The 23836-nt window shown below is 42.6% G+C and overlaps 1 protein-coding gene across 1 annotated transcript in view; it reads left to right on the top strand.

Moving 5' to 3' along the window:
• The first annotated feature begins 2431 nt into the window (after positions 1-2431).
• LOC135577013 (junction-mediating and -regulatory protein-like) overlaps positions 2432-23836 on the top strand; it is a 95922-nt gene continuing 74517 nt past the window's right edge. The window contains 2 exon segments of the mRNA XM_065044452.1: positions 2432-2811; positions 2869-3425. Of these exon segments, the coding sequence (XP_064900524.1) occupies positions 2532-2811; positions 2869-3425 (837 nt within the window). The 5' untranslated portion in view covers positions 2432-2531.

The raw sequence follows: 23836 nt of genomic DNA, 5'->3' as shown, positions 1-23836 counted from the left end.
TGATCCTTTGGCTGATGGGAAATTTTGAATCCATGTTTAATTCTCTTAAGCCTGGAGATATAGATAGATAGATAGATAGATAGATAGATAGATAGATACTGTTGCATCTTCATTGTTTAAATTTTTCTTTCATGCATTACTGAAGACAAAATTGGATTGCTGTTTACATTCATCCACTGAAAGTTTGTTTCTGAATACCTGACAGAAAGAGACTATATTTCCTCCACTAATGTATTCTTTGGTTGCTTGCTTGACCACTTCTACATGGGGTATAATCAAATCTTCCAGATCATTTCACAGGTGCTTTGATCTGATGCCTAAATTTATAGTAATAGAAAAGAATGTTGTTCTCCAATATGTACAGGACACATCACCTTTATAAAACAGATGGTCATTCCTCTGGCTGCTGAGCCATATTTTTTTCCTAACAGCTGACTTTGGGTATTAATAACAGACATAACCATGATTCTCCTGAATATACAAGGTTGCTTTTTTAATGATCAGAGAGTGTTTGGATTGCCAGAGGCTCTCCTCAAGTACTTCCAAGGACAGGATGCTAGTCAATATAGTAACTTTGGAAAAAAAAAAAAGCTATGACTCATCCTGCTTCACTGGCAAACTCATTTGAGAACATTTTATTTCCCCAGCTCTTCCTCTGACTTGGAGTGGGACAATATCACAAATGGGCCAGTGCATATCGTCTAGTGATCTTATTTTTGATACAAGTATTTCAGGATTGTTACAGTAAGAAATATTTTTTTCATTTATATAAGAAGAGAAATAGAATATCCCAAAGAGAACCAAGAAACCAACCATTTGCCTTAGAATCGTAGGTGATTAATCATTCCTTTCAGACATGCTTATGAGAGTTGTCTATGCTGGTCTACTGTAACCTATGTGCTCTGCAATACACTTGGAAACCTCCAAGAGCACTGCAGGTATTGCCAATTCTTAAGTAGGACAGGCCACCATGAGCATAAAATGCAATGTCTCAGTGCAATAATTTAACTTCAGTTATAAAATTACAGAATTGCCCCAATCATGCCCTCATCTCCAGGTCTCATCACAGATGCTGCACTCTTTTGCAGCCTAACCACAAGCGCAAATTTCTGTTGCACGGCATACTATTAGGTGCTTGTGGAGGGTTTAGATTGCGGGGTGACAATAAAACCCTGGCAGATGTATTGTTAACCTCCTCTTCCTCCCTTCCCCCGTTTGCCCCTCCCTCTCCCCCCTTCCCACTAAGGACAGGCGATCGGGAGGAAAAGAAGGACAGAGAGAAGAGAGCTGGAAAAATTAACAATGTTTTACTAATGGTACTAATAAGAATAGAAAAAATAATACAAAATATACAAAAACCAATCTTGAAAGTCTCAGCAACTGCAGAGCTGGCACCCAAAGTCCTGGATTAGACTCTGCAGCCAACCAGAGCTGGATTCAGTCTCTCGCTAGGCCTCAGTTCGCAGGCACGACTAGCAAGGTCCTCTCCTAATGTCGGCCATAAGCAGAAGAAAAGAAGGAAAAGGGACGAGATCCTCGTGATCTCCCACTTTTATATGAAATATTCACATGAATGGAATGTTATACAAGGTTGGTCAGTTTCTTGGTCACCTGTTTCTCGTTGCCCCTCTCGCGAGATGTTCATCCATGCTTATCAATAAGTTAGCATTCCATTGCTATGCTTACCAAAACATGTATCTGATTCTCCAGGAAAATGCAGCTAATATGAAGGCTTTAGCTGACAGGAAAATTCACTAAAAGAGAAACTTGTTTTTTAACAAAACCAGGACATTGCTCTTGATAATTCATCTTTGAAATTCTTTGGTTCTATCTCTAGTCAGAGTGAAGTCATACAACTAAAATAAGCTGCTGAAGGACCACATCCTTTCCTGTAACCGTGCAGAAAACAGCACACGGTGGCCGAACAGCCATGTTGTATGTCCGAAGAAAGAGGAGGAGCATCACCCTTCACCCCGCCCACCATGGGACAGCAAGAAGGGAGGGTGGGAGATTGCGAGCGTGGCCAGTGGAGAAGGGGCGAGGCTCTGCCCACTTACCTCTGTCAGGGAAGCTAGAACAACAGCCAATGGGGAAGACATCCCGCGGGGTTGAGGGACCACTGGCGCTGAGCTGCTGCAGTGCTGTCGCCGCTCGTTAGCAGATTCTGACTCGCGTGACGCACGTGAAGTACCTGTGTAGTGGCACCGGGTATTATCTGTCACGGCGGCAGGTTGATGATCAGAGGCAGCAGTGGCGGGATTCCCCAGCAACGGGCGCGCAGTGGGCACCAAGCAGAGAGAAAGTGATTCCTCTCTGTCCTCCGTCCCCACCCCTGCTGCCTCGGTCAGGATCCAGCGCATGCTCCCCCCTCAGCGCCTTCCCTGTCTCCCCGTTGCTAAGATGGTTGATGGTGAGCAGTGAGGTGGAGCTGGTGCTGGCTGGCGCACGATGGGACAGGTGGGGTGGCTGACGGGACGGGACGGGACAGGAGCAGGGGAGTGGGGTGTGTGCATGGGAATCCGTGCAGCGCCATGTCCGCCTTCACCCTGGAGGAAACGCTGGAGGCTGACTGGGTGGCCGTGAGGCCTCAGTCCTTCCAGGAGCGGGAGAAGCACAAATTCGTCTTCACCATGGCCTGGAAAAAGATCGAGGGCAAGTTCGCCATAACCTGCCGCAACTGCACAGCGCAGCACCAGCGCAGTGGCTCCCGCGAGCTCTACCACTGCGACCCCAAGGCCAGAACCTCCCCCAAGGCCAGCATCCCCATGGTGAACAGGGACCTGGCCTGGGGTACGGGCTCCAGTCTGGCACGTGGCTTCTTGAATTTTCACACCGAGGTAGGGCTGTGGGACTCCAAGCAGGGCGCAGCGGCCGAGGCGCTGCCGAAGAGCCCACTGCGCACCAAGAGTAGCCTGTCCCAGAGTCCGCTGCGGGGCCCAGAGGCAGAATGTGTCACTGAAGAGATAGAAGCACTGGAGCTGGGGAAGGAGGAGGCCGTCTCCCTGTTGCTGCCACCCTCACCACTGCAGGCAGCCGAGTTGGCTGCTCCCGACATGGAGCCCGTGGGGGAGGAGTGCACTTGGGCAGGCCTCTTCTCCTTCCAAGACTTGCGGGCTGTGCACTATCAGCTGTGTTCGGTGAACTTGGACCTGGAACCCTACCTGCCTGCTTTCCCTGAGGAGCCCTCGGGCGTGTGGGCAGTGTTGTTCAGAGGTCCGGAGCTATCCGAGCAGGAGATGGACGCTCTCTGCTACAAACTAAAAGTTTACTTGCTCCATAGCTTGGATACCTGTGGCTGGAAGATTCTTTCACAGGTGCTCTTCACTGAGACTGACGACCCCAAAGAGTATTATGAGAGCCTGAGTGAGCTGCGACAAAAGGGGTACGAGGAGGTGCTGCAGCGGTCCCGCAGGCAGATCCGGGAGGTGAGGCTACCACATGGTCCAGATGTCTCCACCTTAGTGTTACATTTTCCTTCCTCTGTGACATCTTTAGTTATAATCTCCAGCTGCTCCTCTCTACCTTCGCAGAATCAATTTCTTTTAAGAAAATACTGATATCGTTTGTCATAGAATCCATTGCTTCATTTGCTTAGAATTGCAGAGTATTGCTAGGCATTTCTGAAGTAAATGTTATTCATACTTTCAATTAAAGGACTGTTGTGGTTTAATCTGTTAGGCAGCTAAACGCCACACGCCCCCAGTTGGATGGGGGAAAGAATTGGAAAAAAGGTAAAACTCGTGGATTGGGATAAAGACAGTTTAATAGAACAGAAAAGGATGGGAAAAAAAAAAGAAAATAATAATAATAATAATGATAAAATAATATACAAAACAAGTGATGTGCAATGCAATTGCTCACCACCTGCTGACCAATGCCCAGCCAGTCCCTGAGCAGTGGGCACTGCCCCCTAGCCAACTCCCCCCAGTTTTTTTTCAGCATGATGTCATATGGTATGAAATATCTCTTCGGCCAGTTTGGGTCAGCTGTCCTGTCTATGTTCCCTCCCAGCTTCTTGTGCACCCCCAGCCTCCTTGCTGGCAGGGTACTGTGAGAAACTGAAAAGTCCTTGACTTATCGCAAGCACTGCTCTGCAACAACTAAAACATCAGTGTGTTATCAACATTATTCTCATATTAAATCCAAAACACAGCATTATACCAGGCACTAGGAAGAAAATTAACTCTATCCTAGCTGCAACCAGGACAGCTACTGAATCAGTGTTTCATCTCTCACTTTAATTTACTGTTCCACCTGTACTTGGAGTCTGCTTGTTAGCTGTTGGGAATGTTGGATTCCTGTAATTTTAAATTATTTTACCTCTTATTAGAGGAAAAGGGGAAGGGATTTGAGTGACATTGACAACCAAAATAGTATCAAGGAGCATAGTGAATATGGAGAGTTTTCATTAATATAAAATTGTGCAAAAGACAAGTTAGAACTTCAAGACCTTGAATTAATATTTCAAAATATGCTTCTGTGGTTTATTATTATTTCATATATCTCTTTTTCCAGGACAAATTCCTCTGTGCAGTTCCAATATTACTTGAGAAATGCTTGCAGTTTTTGTTGATTATGTTCTTTGGGGTGGAGAAGCAAAGTGAGCAACAAAACCTCTTGTGTTCATTGTTTCAGCATCCCCTACTTGGCCATCTGTTGCTTTCCATAAATTATACACAAACCAGTTTATTTTCATTACAGTTAATAATTGCTGCTCTTTGTAATAGGGATTTTTATCTCTGTCTCAATTATAAACCTTTTATAAGCCAGAAGAATGTTGCAAGTAGAAACAGTTCCAAGATGAAGAAAAATCACAGAATCGCAGAATGTTAGGGACTGGAAGAGACCTCAAAAGATCATCTAGTCCAATCCCCCTGCCAGAGCAGGAAAAATATTTGTAGAGGAAATGTATGACCTGGAATTAATTTCTACTCCATAATTTGCACTTTTGAAATAGCACATCTTTTTATTTATTTAAATAAAACTATCAATTCTGAAATAACTTAAGAATAGTTAATTTATGATAAAGTAAAAACTTATATCTAAAGGAGTAAATATTGTTCTACCTCATTTTTGAAAACTAATAAACACTTGTTTACAGCCCTTGTTCATTAGGTTTATGCCTGTTTAAAAAAACCAAAATTCCTCAGGTGCTCAGATAGAGGTCTGAGCTCCCAAATGGAGACATGATGCAGAATCAGTTAATGACCAGATTAAAATATGTGATTATTTCAACAGAGAGGATGCCACTGAATCCTTATTTGGGATTTCAGCTTTTTGGCTAGTATTTCGAAAATCTTTAACTTTGTATCTAGAAGGCAGAAAAAATTCTCTTCTGTACTCTTGTTACAACCATCACATTTTTATTTATCTAATCTGCAGCTGGAGTCATTAGCAGTTATTGCTAGTTGTTACAAACTAGTCCTAAGTTAATAAATATTTTAAAGGCTTGGCATTTTAAGTGTTGGAAGTTCACACTTGACTCCTGCAAGCATCAAACCCAATAGTAAGAATACTGCGATATATTTTCAGATAAGCAGAATTAAATGTAGAGTGGTTCCCCTCCTCCCCTTTTCTGCAAATAATAAAAATTCAAGTCTCATGGATATTTTGTTTTCAGAGTGTTTCAGTGAGTTTCTGAAATGTTTTGTATATGTAAATACATGTTACAAACTAAACAATTATGACATGATACTCATGGAAGACATGGATGTAAGGTAGAGAAGGCTATATCAGTTGAGATTCTTTTACCCTTATAGCAGCAAGGATAATTAAATATGCAACATCTTAATAGTATAGTGTGATTGCATATAATTTTAAATACATGCTTTAAAATGTCTTCTAGGAATTCAGTGTTTAAAGGATATTAGACCACATTATTGCAGTATTTGCTTCTCTCTTTAGTCTGTATATTAAAACCTTCTAAGTCCTAAGTAAAATAACAATTTACCTTTTAATTGGAAATCTTTTATCTTGTATCCTTCTTCTATTTGGTATCTTTTTGAGTAAATGTTTATGTTTTTTCTACTGCTCTTCCCTTTTACTTCTGTTTTATAGGTAGCTGCAAATTGCTTCAGAGATGTATAGACTTGTGATTGTAGGTTAATTAGATTTTTGGCTACTGCCTTTGTTGTCAATCTTTTTGTGTTGTCTCTTTTCCAGTCTCAGTAGGATGCTTGTTTGGGGTTTTAAGTAATTGTTTTTCTTTTTTTTTTTTCCCCCTTTCTACAGTGCACTTACAGCATACATATGTAGATAGACTTCATGCATTGTTTTATTAATGCTTTGTTAGCTTGACAAGAGCTAGCTCAAGATGATGAATACAGCTGCTGTATCTGAAAATGTAGAATGCTTAAAAAATGTACATTTCTTCAAAACATGTACAAATGATATGTACACAAAGAAAAGGACATCTGGTTGAAAAATTAGGTCTTCCTTGACAGAACTTAAGTCTCACATGAATAAAATAATACATTCTATAGAATATAGCAATACCGTTTATTAGAACTCTTAGTGACTTCAGACTTAATTTTTAGAAACTGAAGACAGCAGCTTGCCAGTCTCATAGTTCATTTCTCTATTTAAATACCTGGGAGGAGAAAAAAAAATGCAATATGTGCTCTGCTTAACTGTCTGAACTGGGTTTGAGGAACCTTTTTTGTCTTCTAGCTGGGGGAGTATTCTGATGATGAGATTATTTTATTGGATATTCCTCTTCAAAACTGTAATTGTTTGTTTCCCTATATGTAGAGAAAGACTTTATTTATCTTTTAAAGTTTTTCTAGTCGATAGGCAGTTGTATTTTCCTTGTGTTTAACTTTGTCTTCTTGCATATTTTTTCTCAATTTTCCCAGCATTATTTTCTTTCTCTTTAAAGGAATATCCTACCTTCAAGGCCTTCAAGTCAATGCCTTTTAATACTGCTTTCTAGATCCAGTAACTATTTTTTTGCATCCATTTCTGGCTGAGAAAGTATTACACAGGCAGGTTTAGAATTTGAAAGCAGATTCTTTCTGATCACTGCATCTTTTTACATTTCTTTCTATATGATGACAAGATACTGCTTGCAGATGATCAGTGAGGTTTATGTTGTTCTTTATATATGTAAATATTGCTATCACAGAGTTGTAGAAGCAGAGGTTTTCAGAAACGGCTGCACCTACTGTTTTTCTTCTTTGGGTAGGTGCTTTTAGAATCCCTTTTAATAATTAGTAGAAACATACCATTGCAGTGCACCAGGAAATTGCTGTTATTGGTGAAAATAACAAAGTGGGGACTTAGTCCATCTAAAGACACATCTGTCAAACTTGTTTGTTTTTTCAGAGGATGGAAACTTATCCATAAGGAATATGGTAGGAAGAGAAGAAAGGTAGGATCACAGTATCACAGAATGTTTGGGATTGGAAGGGACCTCAGAAGATCATCTAGTCCAATCCCCCTGCCAGAGCAGGAGATCTAGATGAGATCACACAGGAAGGTGTCCAGGTGGGTTTTGAATGTCTCCAGGGAAGGAGACTCCACAACCCCCCTGGGCAGCCTGTTCCAGTGCTCCGTCACCCTCACTGAGAAGAAGTTTCTTCTCAAATTTAAGTGGAACCTCTTGTGTTCCAGCGTGATCCCATTACCCCTTGTCCTATCATTGTTTGCCACCGAGAAGAGCCTGGCTCCATCCTCATGGCACTCACCTTTTATATACTTATAGACATTAATAAGGTCCCCCCTTAGTCTCCTCTTCTCCAAACTAAAGAGACCCAGCTCCCTCAGCCTTTCCTCATAGGGGAGATGCTCCACTCCCTTAATCATCTTTGTTGCCCTACACTGGACTCTCTCCAGCAGTTCCCTGTCCTTCTTGAACTGAGGGGCCCAGAACTGGACACGATATTCCAGATGGGGTCTCACCAGGGCGGAGTAGAGGGGAAGGAGAACCTCTCTCGATCTACTAACCACCCCCCTTCTAATACACCCCAGGATGCCATTGGCCTTCCTGGACACAAGGGCACAGTGCTGGCTCATGGTCATCCTGTTGTCCACCAGGACCCCCAGGTCTCTTTCCCCTACACTGCTTTCTAATAGGTCATTCCCCAGCCTATACTGGAACCTGGGGTTGTTCCTGCCCAGATGCAGGACTTTACACTTTCCCCATCAGGTTATTCCCCGCCCAACTCTCCAGCCTGTCCAGGTCCCACTGGATGGCAGCACAGCCTTCTGGCGTGTCAGCCACTCCTCCCAGCTTAGTGTCATCAGCAAACTTGCTGATAGTACACTCAATTCCCTCGTCTAAATCGTTAATGAATATATTGAATAATATTGGCCCCAGTACTGACCCCTGAGGCACTCCACTAGATACTGGCCTCCAACTAGACTCCCACATGTTGCGAGATGCATCATTATCAATGACCTTGCATACCATTGCTATGTCTACCAAAAAATGTATCTAACTTTTCAGAAAATGCAGTTAATAAGAAGGCTTTAGCTGACAGGGAAATTCACTAAAAGAGAAACTTGTTTTTAACAAAACCAGGACAGTATGGTAAAAGTTATCAAATGTATCAATATTGTTTGTTTGTTTGTTTATCTTTTGGTTGGGTTTTGATTGTTTGTTTGTTTGTTTGTTTTGTTACATATGGGGCTGTCATGTCCCGCCCTCAGGTATGAGTTGGGGGAGAACTGACTCAGGTTCCTCAGTCCCCTTTGGTTGGAAAACAGTACACACAGTACTTAATGTCCGCAACCAAAATGCTTTTCTTTTGCAGCTTGCCCCAAATGGTATATGATTTGGTGGCAGAAGGATTTACGTTATTGTAGGTTTGACTGGTAAACATTAAAAGTTTGCAGCATATGTGGGGCTGTAAATCTTATGTTACTATGTTACATATAAAAAGGAAAGCAAAAAGGTAGAAGTATGGGGAAGAAAGAATAGAAAGATTTCACCATCCTTATGACTCCGCTTTATGCGTGATGGAGTTCATAGTCTCGGGTCCAGCAATGTGTGGCATCCTCCAGTGTCTTGTTCAGTTCATGTGGTGAGACTGGTGGTCCTCAGGATGGTGGGTGGGCACCCCCAGTGCTTGCACAAGGTGAGCCTTTATAGCCCTCTGGGTTGCCTGCTTGCATAACTTCTGGTCTTTTGTGGAGGTGTTATTGTGAAGGAGAGGAAAGTCTGGGGGGAAGGGGTGATTGCGAAAGATCAACAAGTCTCGACAAGTCTCAGGCCATGTTGAAGGGGTCTCAGCTTTTCCCCTTTGTGCCATGCTGGGTGTATCAGAAGATGGAGCTATGTGCCTTCTAGCGCATCCCCGACCTCCTGTATGGTCCAGCCAGCCTGGTCTGTGGCTCCTTAGCTTGTCATTGATATGTAAATCGCAGTTCACCCTATATTGAATGTATCATCTCCTGTGGCTGGATGAACTGGTTTTGCCACAATGTTTTGGCCATTATCCTTATCACTACATGACAGGGGCAGACAAACATTACCCATTCAGAAAAAAATGAATGCTTAGTGTACTATTTTTTATAAATTAGTGTCGGGGATTGGCTCAAGGAGCACGGACATGAGTCCACCAAGCAACTGTACGAGCAGAGCCCATTTTAGTTGACATAAGTAGGCCTTAGTTAGCTTGTCTATTAGGCCGTGGGAAAGGGGGGAACGGAAAAGTACTAACTAAGGCAGGGTCAGGATATTTTTGAAGAGATAAGAGTCAGAAGAATGTGGGATGCGCATAGCTAGCTAAACCTAAGTAGGTGGAGTAAGTAAATGTGCTTAGCCTATTAGATAGAGACAAGTATGCATAATTATGGTATTTGGTATAAATGCACGCTATCTCGGGCAATAAAGTTGAAGTATGCTTTATCACTCATATTGAGTCGGCTGCATTTCTTCCTCCGTCCGCTCGGGTCTGGATCTCTGATGGGACTTTTCTCAGCAATTGGCGCCCGAACCGGGGATCCGAAGCGGCGGATAGAAGCAAAAGGTGCCGGGAGAGCAGCGACCGGCGGGCAAGAGCGACCGAACACTGTGCTGCGGTGTGTCGACTCCGAAGCCTGAACCGACTGAAGTTCGCCAGTGCTGGGCTACAGGAAACAAGGGCTGCAAGAGGTCTCTTAATTTAGCAAGAGGTACCGTACTATAGTGATGAATAACGGAGAAATAGATTAAAAATGATGAATAACGGAGAAATAGATTAAAAATTATGAATAACGGAGAAATAGATTAAAAATGATGAATAACGGAGAAATAGATTAAAAATGATGAATAACGAAGAGATAGATAACAGAGAAACGGATTAAAAGTGATAGATAATAGAGAAACGGATTAAAAGTGATAGATAACAGAGAAACGGATTAAAAGTGATAGATAATAGAGAAACGGATTAAAAGTGATAGATAACAGAGAAACGGATTAAAAGTGATGAATAACGGAGAAACGGGTTAAAATGATGAATAACAGAGAAATGGATTTAGAAGTAGCCCTAGATTTATTACAAAGCTTTTTAGGAAAGCGGGGGGTTGATCATAGTTGCGTTAAACAGCTAGCTGGTCTAGTAGCAACGGGGAAAACTAAGGGGTGTTTTCAGGATCCTGATTTATTGTTTGATGAAGGAGAGTGGAGGAAATTGGGGGATGTGTTGTGGGATATGGTCATAGACGAGGATAAAACAGCTAAGAAACTGATGAAACCGTGGAGGGAAGTAATTAATAATATTAAGCGTCATAAAGTGGAAAAGAATTTAGCCGCGGTAGCTTCACAGAAACTCGGCAAAATGGAGCCTTCCGCTCCGCTGATGGAAACGGGCATATCTGCGTTATCAGCGAAGAACCTTAAAAGACTATTAACTTGGTGCAGAGGCAATAGGTATCCTGCTGACCTGTCAGAAGTTTTTCAAATAGAGACTTGGAAAAAGATGGGAACTGTGTTGTGGAAGGCAATTAGTCACCGCGAAAGATATATTCTCGGCCTTGTAACCATCTGGAAACTGATAAATACTACAGTGAAGCAATTAAAACCTGAAAAGACTGTTACGAGCATTAGTGACTCAAAACTTGAACTTTGGGACAGTATAGAGCAGAAATTATGGGATAAAGTCAGCAATGGACATACAGAAGCTAAATCATTAGTAACTACATGGAAGCTTGAACGGTCTGCTGCTGCCGGAATTTTTGCAGCATTGCAGCCTGATAAGTATCCTGAAAGTTGCGGTGAAGTTCACCCGGTTTGTGTCTGCGATACCCTCCCTATTCCATCCCCTGCTGTGCTTTCAGCATCCCCGATGGTTCAGCAGTCCGGGGCAGGGGGAGGAACAATGCCAAACGGTTAGCCTCCTGTACCATCATCTAACCCTGGTGAGAACAGCAAGTCCAGAGGATTGGTGTCAGACAACTTACTCAAAGAACCTGTGAAAGCTGAGAATGCTAAAGTCGTAAACAAGTGTACTATCAGTTCCTTTTACCAATTTTACCAATCTGCTTTTCCTGCATTTTAACCCTCTAACTTCCACGAGAGAACAGAAGAAGTCACTGAAAATAGAACTGGACAACAGAACTGTGTGACAGATTAGATCAGTTAACAGCAAGTGAATCTGACAGTCGGCAATGTGGTCATGATAATCGTGACGGGAAAGGGGGTGCTTCTGGGGACTCAGGGTATAAAACTTAGAAGTTAAGGAAGCACTGGTTTTGGAATTGGCAGTAGAAAATGCTAAAGTTTGCTATCAACATGTTATTTGCGAGTTTTACAGTGCATATTATGTGCTGCTGTTTATTGCCTCTCTGAAAGTCAAGCAGCTTGTCAGGAATGTGAGTTAATTGTTTTACTGGTTGTTGTTAGAATTGTTTCTTTGTGGTATAAGTGCACCGTAAAACTTTGTCTCCACTTTTCCCACTCACGCTGCAAGCAGCCCTGTGCTTTTCCGTGGGGTCAGAAATTACTGTTTTCAGTCGTGTTCATAAAAAATCGGTATTGGGAGGTGTTTCAAAACATAGGGAAGCACTTGGAAATATGAGGAAAGAAGATCTTGTAAAATATTATAATTAATGGTGGCTGCTGTATAAGTTAAATGATTGGGAAAAGTGTCCGGGGAATAGAATCTTGAAGTATAACACCTTATTGCAATTAATGTTGTTTTTAGGGTGAGAAGAGTAAGACAAAATAAATCCCTACAAGAGATCATTAAATCATTTCAGACAGCTGAGAGAGAGTTAACTGATAACACGCAGGTCACAGTAAACTTGCTGAAGTCTGCACAATGTTTTCCTTATTAGCCTGTTTTCTTTGTGGGTATCTGTTTAAGCATGTTGCAATTTTGGTAGGTCTTTGTTATATGGTACAGTAGGTTCACAGAGATTCATGAAAATAGGTTGACTCAAAAGGTGCGTTTTGTGATAGTACAAAAGATCATGAGTAATTTAGTTCCTTACTGCGTGAACGTGATGTTAAGATTTTATGTGTAGTAGCTGTTATATTTTTTTTTTTTTCTAGCGTACTAGCTTTATTCCAATATCCAGACTTGCGCAACTCTGTGACAGGCTGTCTCTCATCTCGGTGCACTAAATTTGGCCTTTTTGTATGCACATCAAGTGAAGAATCATGGTTTTAGAATAACAGTTGTAGCACACCAGATGAGACACTATAAAAAAAGGCCTTGCCCAGTCCAGCTTGCTGCGGGGGGGGGCGGATGCCAAATGGGCCTCCAGCGCGCACTGACCCATTTTGTCAGGGAGACCCAGAGGTATCTCCACCTGGCTGAGCAGTAAGCGGTTCAAGGTGCAATGCAAAAAATTGAGATATTGTCTTAAATTGGTGTAAGTGTGATCCATCTGCTTATTTGAACTTGGTATATGGTTTTCGTATCTGAGCTCAGTATTTTAGTTTGTATATTCATATTCGGTACCAAAAGAATCTTGTTTGGGGAGATAATTACAAAATGGGAACCGGTTCCACTGCTAAAATTCCACCTTGCTCCCCCTTAGGATGCATCCTTACACATTAAAGTAATCGCTTATATTGTTAGAAAAGCATTTAAATTGTTAAAATACTATGATAGATGTGAACTTGGGGTATTGTATGAAGTTATGAAGTTGTATTTAAAGGTTGCTGGAATGTGAACTGATTTGGATCTAGGAAAATAGAATAATGGATTTATGTTTATTATACTGGTTTATACTCTAAATTGTAAAAGGTAAATGAAGCTAAGGAATGTGACTATTGCTGAGCTACTTGAAATTGCATATAAAGTGTATTATGGCTGGAATTAAATGTGAAAACAAAAGAGCAAAATATCCCAGGCCTGTGTGCAGCTCATTGTAACTGAGAAGTTTCCCAGAGCCTCCTACTTCGTACCAGCCAGTGTGCCAGCTGCGTGACCCTGGTTATATCTACACTGCACAGAAAGAAAAAACAACTGGAAAAACCTGGCTGCCCGCTTTTAAAGCAGTGAAAGGGGGGGTTCTCTCTCCTCCCACTGCAGCGATGTAATAGAATGGAGCCGTCCAAGGGTGAAGTTTAAAGGCATCCTGAGCAGACCCATAGTTTTAATTAAACTGGACAATTAAACCAAAAATTTGTTGATGGACTTATCCTATGGTAATTAATTGTACGAGACTTCTTAGTAAATTCACCATGCTAGTTTTTGAGGGCATGGGAGACAACGAAAGAAAGGCCGTTTTTTGAGACAAACGGAATGCCAGATATGGAACAAAGTTTTAATACGTGAATTCTTGTATTTGCCTAAAAGTCCTATACCTCTCTTGGGTCAGGATTTGTTAAGTAAATTGTAAGCTCAAATAACGTTTTCTGAGAATTCTGTTTAGTTGCATATCCTACAAGAAGGTGCTTGGATGGTGCAGATCTGCTTGTGCAAGTGAGAAATCTTCAAGGAACTTTTGAATGCTGTATTTCCACTAGTATTAACAGCCAATGTTTTTGATAAAGCAAATACTACACTGAGAAATCTGAAACAGGACTTCGATCCGGAAAGGGAAAACAATATCCAGTAAATATGACAGCCAAAATGGAGTTAGAAACTTTGAGGAATGAATTTATGACAACTTTACAGGATGACTGCATTTGATTGGACTTACAGATTTGTCTATGAAACAACCTGTGGCTATTGTGGGACAGTATGATGAGAATGCTAACAGACTAATATACCAATTGTCACTCTGATCAAGAAAATGCAGGGAATGAATTTAAGGCCATGATCCTTTTGTCATATATGTACCATTTGCGAAATTTAAGGAGCCTCTGAATTTGATTTGCGATTTTGAGTACGTAGTCAAGATCCAACGCACGTATCTGATTCTGAACTGTGTTTTTGTTTTGTTTTGTTTGTTTTGTTTTGTTTTGTTTTTTAAACAAAAAGGGGAATTGTCAAAAGGATTGTATGTGATGAATCACTTGTATCTAAGTGGTACAGCCTAAATTTGCCCTGTGATGAAACACTTTGTAACTATGACCCAAAACCATGCTAAATCAGAAAGAACCTGCATTAGTTATGGTCAAATCACTAGTTAACGTTCAATGGAAAAGGCCACACCAATTGATAACCTGGGGGAGAGGTTATGCTTATGTTTTTACAGATCAAGAGCTGCAATGGTTGCCAGCACGAAACGTGAAACCTGTGTTATCTTCCTGACAATGATTGTTGCAGCTGCTGTGTTTTGGATGCCTGCACAGACAAAGACTAACATGTGGAGTACTTTAGCCAACATGACTGACCATCTATATGCCTAACTACGATGTCTCTGGAAAAAACGTTCCACACATGCTTGGTTGGTGTCTTCCTTGATGACTACAGCAGCATCACACGACTGTTTCAAATAGTGGTTGATGCAGAGGCATTGCAACGAACTGTAATAATACTAACACAGCACTTTGCCACCTGGAAGCAGACGTCGAACCACAGGAACTGGAATTGCTGGCATCTATGCCCATGGATGCTTGTATTCAGCCGGTTTGTGAAAAGTGTCAGAACAGTATACAAGAACATGAATGGACAAAACTACAAAATGTTAATGCTACCCTTGGTGACTACAGAAATGAAACTCGACGGTGTAATGCTTCACAGAAGAATGCAAGGGATGTCATTGATAATGTGGGAGAGCGACCCCAAAACCTCCTGCATGGTGTGTTCTTGGTCTGTGGAGACAGAGCCTGGCCAGGAATTCCTTCTAATGCTGTTGGAGGACTGTGTATTTTGGGACTATTAACTCTCTTAACGCCCAATGTATCTATGATAATAGATCACAGAAGAGCAAGACGAGAAAAACACTTTTTTGCGTGTATATGAGTCAAAATGTGATGATAATGTAGATTATTGAGGATCAGGGTAAGGGTTTTAGGATCTCTTGTATCTAGTGTTGGCAAAACTAAAGCTTTAAATACTTTAGAAAAGTTAGGATGCTGGCTAGTTAAGCAAATAAACAGAACTTCTAAGGCTTTAAGTGGACTTTTGTTAGATGTAGATTCTGTAAGACATGCTACACTGCAGAATACAGTCACAGGAGACTTTTGTTATTAGCCCATGGCCATGGATGTGAGGAATTTGACGGAATGTGCTGTATGGATTTACAGAATAAGTCGAGATCCATCCACGAGGAGATTAAACAACTTACGGACCATTCACAGAAGATCAGAGAGGATGTGGGCCTCTTTGGCTTAGAGGGCCTCATGAACTGGTTTGGACTAGGAGGATGGGTAAAAGGGCTTTTGCAGAGTGCTCTGGCTCTCTTAATCATAGTAGTAGTTGCATTAATATGCTTGAGTTGTGCTATATCATGTATTAAGAAGATTTTAGAGCAGACACTTGGACAGGCTCTGCTCATAAAAAAGGAAAAGGGGGGAGATGTCGGGGATTGGCTCAAGGAGCACGGACATGAGTCCACCAAGCAACTGTACGAGCAGAGCCCATTTTAGTTGACATAAGTAGGCCTTAGTTAGCTTGTCTATTAGGCCGTGGGAAAGGGGGGAACGGAAAAGTACTAACTAAGGCAGGGTCAGGATATTTTTGAAGAGATAAGAGTCAGAAGAATGTGGGATGCGCATAGCTAGCTAAACCTAAGTAGGTGGAGTAAGTAAATGTGCTTAGCCTATTAGATAGAGACAAGTATGCATAATTATGGTATTTGGTATAAATGCACGCTATCTCGGGCAATAAAGTTGAAGTATGCTTTATCACTCATATTGAGTCGGCTGCATTTCTTCCTCCGTCCGCTCGGGTCTGGATCTCTGATGGGACTTTTCCCCGCAAATTAGTTGCTCCTGAAAAGGTGTTATAAAACACTTCCAGTTATTCAGCAACCTTTTTTATTGTTTCTGAAAGTAAATTGAGTACCTCTGCTTTCTGAAGCGATACTGAAAATTTTTCTTTGTTTTATACTTCTGTCGTAGTACTTTTCAAAATGCATTTGTAGAAAAATCACAGAATCACAGAATCGACAGGGTTGGAAAAGACCTCAGAGATCATCAAGTCCAACTCTTGGTCCAACTTCAGTCCATTTACCAGATCATGGCACTAAGTGCCATGTCCAATCTCAGTTTAAAAACCTCCAGGGACGGTGAGTCCACCACCTCCCTGGGCAGGCCATTCCAATGCCTGACCACTCTCTCTGTAAAGACTTTCTTTCTAATATCCAGCCTAAATTTCCCCTGGCAGAGTTTAAGCCCATGCCCCCTTGTCCTATTGCTAACTGCCTGGGAGAAGAGACCAATCCCCACCTAGCTATAACTTCCCTTCAGGTAGTTATAGAGAGTGATGAGGTCACCTCTAAGCCTCCTCTTCTCTAGACTAAACAACCCCAGCTCCCTCAGCCTCTCCCCATAGGTCTTGTGCTCAGGTCCCTTCACCAGTCGTGTTGCTCTTCTCTGGACCCGCTCCAGCACTTCAATGTCTTTCCTGAACTGAGGGGCCCAGAACTGAACACAATACTCCAGGTGTGGCCTCACCAATGCAGAGTACAGGGGAAGGATCACTTCCCTTGTCCTGCTGACCATGCTATTTTTGATACAGGACAGGATACCATTGTCCTTCTTGGCCACCTGGGCACACTGTTGGCTCATGTTGAGCTTCCTGTCAATTAGTACCCCCAGGTCCCTTTCTGTCTGACTGCTCTCCAGCCACTCTGCGCCCAGCCTGTAGTGCTGCAGGGGGTTGTTGTGACCAAAGTGCAGGACCTGGCACTTGGCCTTATTGAACTTCATCCCATTGGAATCAGCCCATGATTCCAGTCTATCCAGATCCCTCTGCAGAGCCCTCCTGCCTTCCAGCAGGTCGACACTCCCCCCCAACTTGGTGTCATCAGCAAATTTGCTGATGATGGTCTCAATCCCCTTATCTAAATCATCAATAAAGACATTAAACAGGACTGGACTCAACACTGACCTCTGGGGAACAGCACTAGTGGCTGGCTGCCAGCTAGATGCAGCCCCATTCACCAGCACTCTCTGGGCCCAGCCCTCCAGCCAGTTCTTAACCCAGCAGACAGTACACTTGTCCAAGCCATGGGCTACCAGCTTTTGCAAGAGTATATTATGGGAGAGAGTGTCAAAGGCCTTGCTGAAGTCCAGATAGACCACATCCACGGCTTTCCCCTCATCCACCAGGTGAGTCACCTGATCATAAAAGGAGATCAAGTTGGTCAGAAAGGACCTGCCCCTCCTAAACCCATGCTGGCTGGGTCTGATCCCTTGTCCATCCTGAAGGTGCTGTGTGATTGCATTTAGGATGATCTGCTCCATAACCCTGCCAGGCACCGAGGTCAGGCTGACAGGCCTGTAGTTGCCAGGGTCAGCTCTGCAGCCCTTTTTGTGGACTGGGGTAACATTGGCCAATTTCCAATCATATGGGACCTCCCCAGTGAGCCAGGACTGTTGGAAGATGATGGAGAGTGGCTTGGCCAGCTCTTCCGCTAGCTCCCTCATCACCCTAGGATGGATCTCATCTGGTCTCATAGACTTGTGAGGATCCAGATGGCTCAGTAAGTCACCAGCTATTTCCTCCTGGAATACAAGGGGACTATTTGGCTTCCTATCTCTGTCAACCACTTCCAGAGGCCAGTTGTCCTGAGGGCCACCTGTCTTACTGGTAAAAACTGAGGCAAAGTAGGTATTAAGTACCTCAGCTTTCTCCTCATCTTTGTTAACTATATTTCCCTCAAAGTTCAATAGAGAATGGAGGTTTTCCTTGCCCCTGCTTTTGTTATTAACATATTTAAAGAAGGACTTTTTATTATCCCTAACAGAAATGGCCAAATTAGCTTCAAATTGCACTTTTGTTTCCCTGATTTTTTTTCTGCATGATCTAGCTATTTCCATAAATTCTTCATAAGTAGCCAGCCCTTTTTTCCACAGTCAGTAAACTCTCTCTTTATTTCTGATTTCATTCAGAATCTCCCTGTTTAGCCAAGCTGGTTGTCTTCCCCGCCAGCTAGCCTTTCAGCACACTGGTATAGCCTGTTCCTGTGCACTCAAAACCTCCTGCTTGAAGCATGTCCAACCCTCCTGGGCCCCCTTGTTTTTAGGCATTGTTTCCCAGGGTATGCTCTGAACTAGACTTCTGAATAGGCAAAAATCTGCCCTCCGGATGTCCAGCGTAGAGGTTTTATTAGTGGTTCTCCCTCCATCTCTGAGTATTGAAAATTCTATTATTTCATGGTCGCTATGCCCCAGGCGGCCTCCAACCACTACATCTCCCACCAGCCCTTCTCTGTTTGTAAACAGTAGGTCTAGCGTGTCCTTATCTCTGGTAGGCTCATTTAAAAGCTGATGAAGGAAATTGTCCTCTATACACTCTAGGAAATTCCTATACTGCCTCTTCTGTGTAGTATTGAGCTCCCAGCAGATATCCAGCAGGTTAAAGTCACCCATAAGAACAAGGACTGTCGATTTTGAGACATCTGCCAGCTGCTTGTAGAATAATTCATCTCCTTCATCATCCTGGTCGGGTGGTCTATAACAGACACCCACGAGGATGTCAGCCTTGTTGGACTTCCCCCTGATTCTGGTCCACAGGCACTCAACCTTGTCACTGCTGACCTCAAGTTTAACAGAGTCAAATAATTATATGACCTTCTTTTGGAAAAAATGCTATTATATTGGTTTGAGAAAACTAGATGTTTCTTTTCCTTTTAAAAATGTTGTTTAAATAACCAATTAGCATTTGTTTGTGATGACTTGCAGACAACTTCTATGGGTCATCTAAAATGACTAGTAGCACAACTTTTCACATAACAGCATTGCATCATGGCTTGTTTTCAGCTACTTTAGCGGAGAGGGTATTATAAAGATTATTCAATAACTTAGAATCATAGATTGTTATGTTAGAGTGAACCTCTGTGGGTTTTCTAGTGGAACCCCATGCTTAAAGAAAAACTAATTTATATTAGGGCATGTTTTGTTTTTGTTTGTTTGTTTGTTTTTTTTTAATGACCTTAAATAACAGTGTGCTTTATATCTCTTTTAAGAAAAATTAAAAAAAAGAAAAGTAATCTATTGAGGGAGAAAATCTGTAGATCGGTTTTAGAAGTTTCTGAAAGTTTATAATTTTTCTTCATATAGCACTGTGGCATCAGAGACCAAATTCTTCAGCCTTTGGTAGTGTGATATTTGTTTATAATCATCAGATGTCAGAATTTTAAATTGTACTATTTTGTCACTTGAGAGTAGTATAGTTCAGCAGAAAGCCATATGTGGGAGGACTTTAAAAAATTCCAAATTGATAGAGGGAACTAACATTTTAAGGGTTAACCAACCACATAATGAGTGCCTACTAACAAACTAACACTTCAAGGGTTAGCCACACAGTAAGTGCCTAGTTTAGAGCTTTATGTAAACAATTATTTTAAGAAAAAACAGAATCCCATCGAATGCCAAGATAAGAAGTTTTACAGCACCTAGCTATAACCTTGAGGAGACAAGATAACGAAGATTTACAGCAAAAGGAGGGGCACCAGTCTGGTTTCAATTGACTTGGCAGCTTGGGTTCCAGCCAATTCAACATAATGAGCCAAAGGTAAAAAGTTCACTGTGACAAAGCTGAAGGAGCCTTCATCCAAAGACCTCTTCTCAAGACTGCACAGGTGCAACAGGGAGGGGTCAAGGAGGAGACTATGGAAATGATTACCTGGGACTCATTTTAATAAGAAGCAGGGAAAGGTTATGAATATGTATAGGCATTCTTGGGGTTATTATGAATATGTAACACTTTTCTGTATTTAAACACACCTCTTATTGTTAGAAGGTGTGCATGAATGGTGCCCGACATCGAGTAAACATACCTGCTTTATAACCTTGCAATTTGTAAAGTTTTATGACTTTATGGGTTGTAAAGTTGTTTCCCTGCATCAAAACTATTTGCAATATTGGAGCAGTTGCTGAAAAGTTGAATTAATAGATAAATTGCATGTGTTATTTCAGTTGTATTTTCTTATGCTGCTTTATCACACATGGATTTTATTTCTTCATAATATTTAATGTGTGTATGCTTTCCCCCTCATTTCTCCATGAAAACAGGAACAAAACCAACCCAAACAGGAAATACTGCCTGTTACAAATTTAAATTGCTCTCTTCTGAAATGTTGTGCTGTTCTGAAAGTGATTACTAGCTTGCCATTTACATTATATTTGCTGTTAGAGTATGTCACGGAGGCACCCCAAGGTTAGTTTATTAAACCGGTGAGAAACAGGGTTTTAGCGCTCCAAAAGTGACTTGAATACAGGTTTGGATATCAGTTGAGGAAAATTATTAAGGGGCAGCAACTAATACAACAGGCGGTCCACAGAGTGCATGCACGTGGCTTCACCAAAACAATGCCGGAGACGTCTCTGAGTCCGGGAGGAGTACACACTTGCCAGTACACAGTGTGGGATTATTTTAAAGAGATACACGTACTCGTAGTGAGTACGGAAAGTGTACGCTCACAATTTTGCGAGGGTAAATTTATAATACACTCGCAATCCTGAGAGAGTTAATACACGTGCAAATGTGCACGGAATATTACACGTGCTTATGTGGAAGCACGGGAGGAAAATACACTCGCGATTGTACGAGGAAATAATTTATACACGTGCTCGTATTGAGCACGGAAAGTATAAATACACTCGCAATCTTGCGAGAAGAAGTTTTACTCACACACGTGGCGGCAAGGCAAGCGGAGTCTCCATCCCGGGGGGGGCTCTCGGCAGCAGCATCTCGCTCGTGCTCCAAGAGACCTGCGACAATGGGCGGGGTCTCGACGAGAATCCCATTTTTTATAGGCTGATCAGATCTGACTGTAGGCATTCCAGAAGCTTCTCTGCACCCCCACCCTGGCTGTGGGGTGCCCCTGAAGCCTCCAAACATCCCCCACACTGGCCACAGGCGCCCAGTGGCTCACTGGTGCCTCGGCACTCCCTTCTCCTAACGGCCCTGGCCAGGGTGCTCTGGGGCCAAACAAAAGAAGGTGTTAGCCTCAAACAGCAGAGAGAGAGGGAGGTGTGCCTACTCCTTCCATACTGAAGGAGGGAGGGGGAGAGATGGGGGTTTGCATCCTGCCACAGAGTAGTAGGAGAAAAAATAGTGTGCATGATATGGGATTTCAGGAGTTTCTTGATGTTTCTTTCCCACAGCATTCTCCTGGAGAAACGGAATGCTCATGGATTGGATGGGCATACTATTAGCTGTGTAAAGAACTTGCTGGATGGCCAGGCCTAAAGAGTTGTGGCAAATGGAGTCAAATCCACTTGGTGGCTGGTCACAAGTGGTGTTCCCCAGAGCTCAGTACTGGGGCCATTTCTGTTTAATATTTTATCAACAATCTGGATGAGGGGATTGAGTGCACCCTGAGTACGTTTGCAGATAACACCAAGTTGGGTGGGAGTGTTGATCTGCTTGAGGGTAGGAAGGCTCTACAGGGGCATCTGGACCAGCTGGATTGATGGGCTAAGGCCAGTTGTATGAGGTTCAACAAGGCCAAGTGCTGGGTCCTGCACTTGGGTCACAACAACTCCATGGAATGCTACAGGCTTGGGGAAAAGTGGCTGGAAAGCTGCCTAGCAGAAAAGGATGTGAGGGTGTTGGTCAACAGATAGCTGGATATGAGCCATCAGTGTGGCCAAAAAAGCCAATAGCATCCTGGCATGTGTCAGGAATAGTGTGGCCAGCAGGCCTAGGGAAGTGATAGTCTCCCTGTACTTGGCACTGGTGATGCCACACCTCAAATATTGTGTTCAGTTTTGGGCCACTCGCTACAAGAAATACATTGAGGTGCTGGAGTGTGTCTGAAGAAGGGCAACAAAGCAGGTGGGTGTCATTCTCTTCCGCCCAGTACCAAGTGACAGGATGAGAGGAAATGGCCTCAAGTTGTGCTAGGGAAGGTTTAGATTGGATATTAGGAAACCTTTCTTCACAGAAAGGGTTATCGTGCATTGGAACAGGCTGCCCAGGGAAGTGGAGATATTTAAAAGTCGCGTATATGAGGTTCTTAGGGACATAGTTTAGAGGTGGTCTTGTGTCGAGGGTTTAGATTGCGGAGTGACAATAAAACCCTGGCAGATGTATTGTTAACCGCCTCCCCCCCACACACTTCCACCTTTTGCCCCTCCCTCTCCCCCTTCCTACTAAGGACAGGCGATCAGGAAGAAAAGAAGGACAGAGAGAAGGGAGTTGAAAAAATTAAATATGTTTTACTAATGCTACTATTAAGAATAGAGAAAATAATACAAAATATACAAAACCAATCTTGAAAGTCTCAGCAACTGCAGAGCTGGCACCCAAAGTCCTGGATTAGACTCTGCAGCCAACCGGAGCTGGATTCAGTCTCTCACTAGGCCTCAGTTCACAGGGACGACTAGCAAGGTCCTCTCCTAATGTCAGCCATGAGGAAAAGAGGGAAAAAGGGACGAGATCCTCGTGATCTCCCACTTTTATATGAAGTATTCACGTGAATGGAATGTTATACTCCATTGGTCAGTTTCTTGGTCACCTATTTCTCATTGCCCCTCTCGCGAGATGTCCATCCATGCTTATCAATAAGTTTGCATTCCATTGCTAGGTTTACCAAAACATGTGTCTGGTTCTCCAGGAAAATGCAGTTAATATGAAGCTTTAGCTGACAGGCAAATTCACTAAAAGATAAACTTGTTTTTAACAAAACCAGGACATCTTGACAGTACTAGGTTAATGGTGTCCTGATTCAACTTAATAAATCTCAGTAAATTAATTCAAGAAAAACTACAGAAATAACCGAGCACCTGGCAGAAGGCTAGTTTGTTGAAGGGTCTGAGAAATACCAAAGCCAGTGCAGTGGAGGAAGAGTGCACCTGAGAGCAGAAGGAACAAGGAAATGAGGTGGAGTTGGAAGAAGAAAAGGAAGACGGATGGGAAGCGGGATTACCTTTAAGTAGAAGGAAGCCATTAGATCATCTCTTCTTCAGAAATTAAATTCACCCTTACCAGTGCTTTGAATCTGGTATTGTCACAATGCTTTATAGAATCATAGAATAGTTTGGGTTGGAAGGGGCCTTCAAAGCTCATCTAGTCCAGCCCCCCTGCAATGAGCAGGGACATCTTCAACTAGGTCAGGTTGCTCAGAGTCCCATCCAGAATGGCTTTGAATGTTTCCAGGGATGGAGCATCCACCACCTCTCTGGGCAACCTGTTCCAGTGCTTTACTACCCTCATCGTAAAAAATTTCTTCCTCGTGTCTAGCCTGAATCTCTCCTCCTTTACTGTAAAACCATTACCCCTTGTCCTGTCGCAACAGGCCCTGCTAAAAAGTCTGTCCCCATCTTTTTTATAGTCTCCTTTTAAGTACTGAAAGGCTGCAATAAGGTCTCCCCAGAGCCTTCTCTTCTCCAGGCTGAACA

Source organism: Columba livia, chromosome W, assembly GCF_036013475.1.
Source record: "Columba livia isolate bColLiv1 breed racing homer chromosome W, bColLiv1.pat.W.v2, whole genome shotgun sequence".
NCBI classification, from domain to species: Eukaryota; Metazoa; Chordata; class Aves; order Columbiformes; family Columbidae; genus Columba; species Columba livia.
The sequence above is the reverse complement of the archived record's forward strand: the minus strand, read 5'-3'. Positions and strand labels throughout refer to the sequence as shown.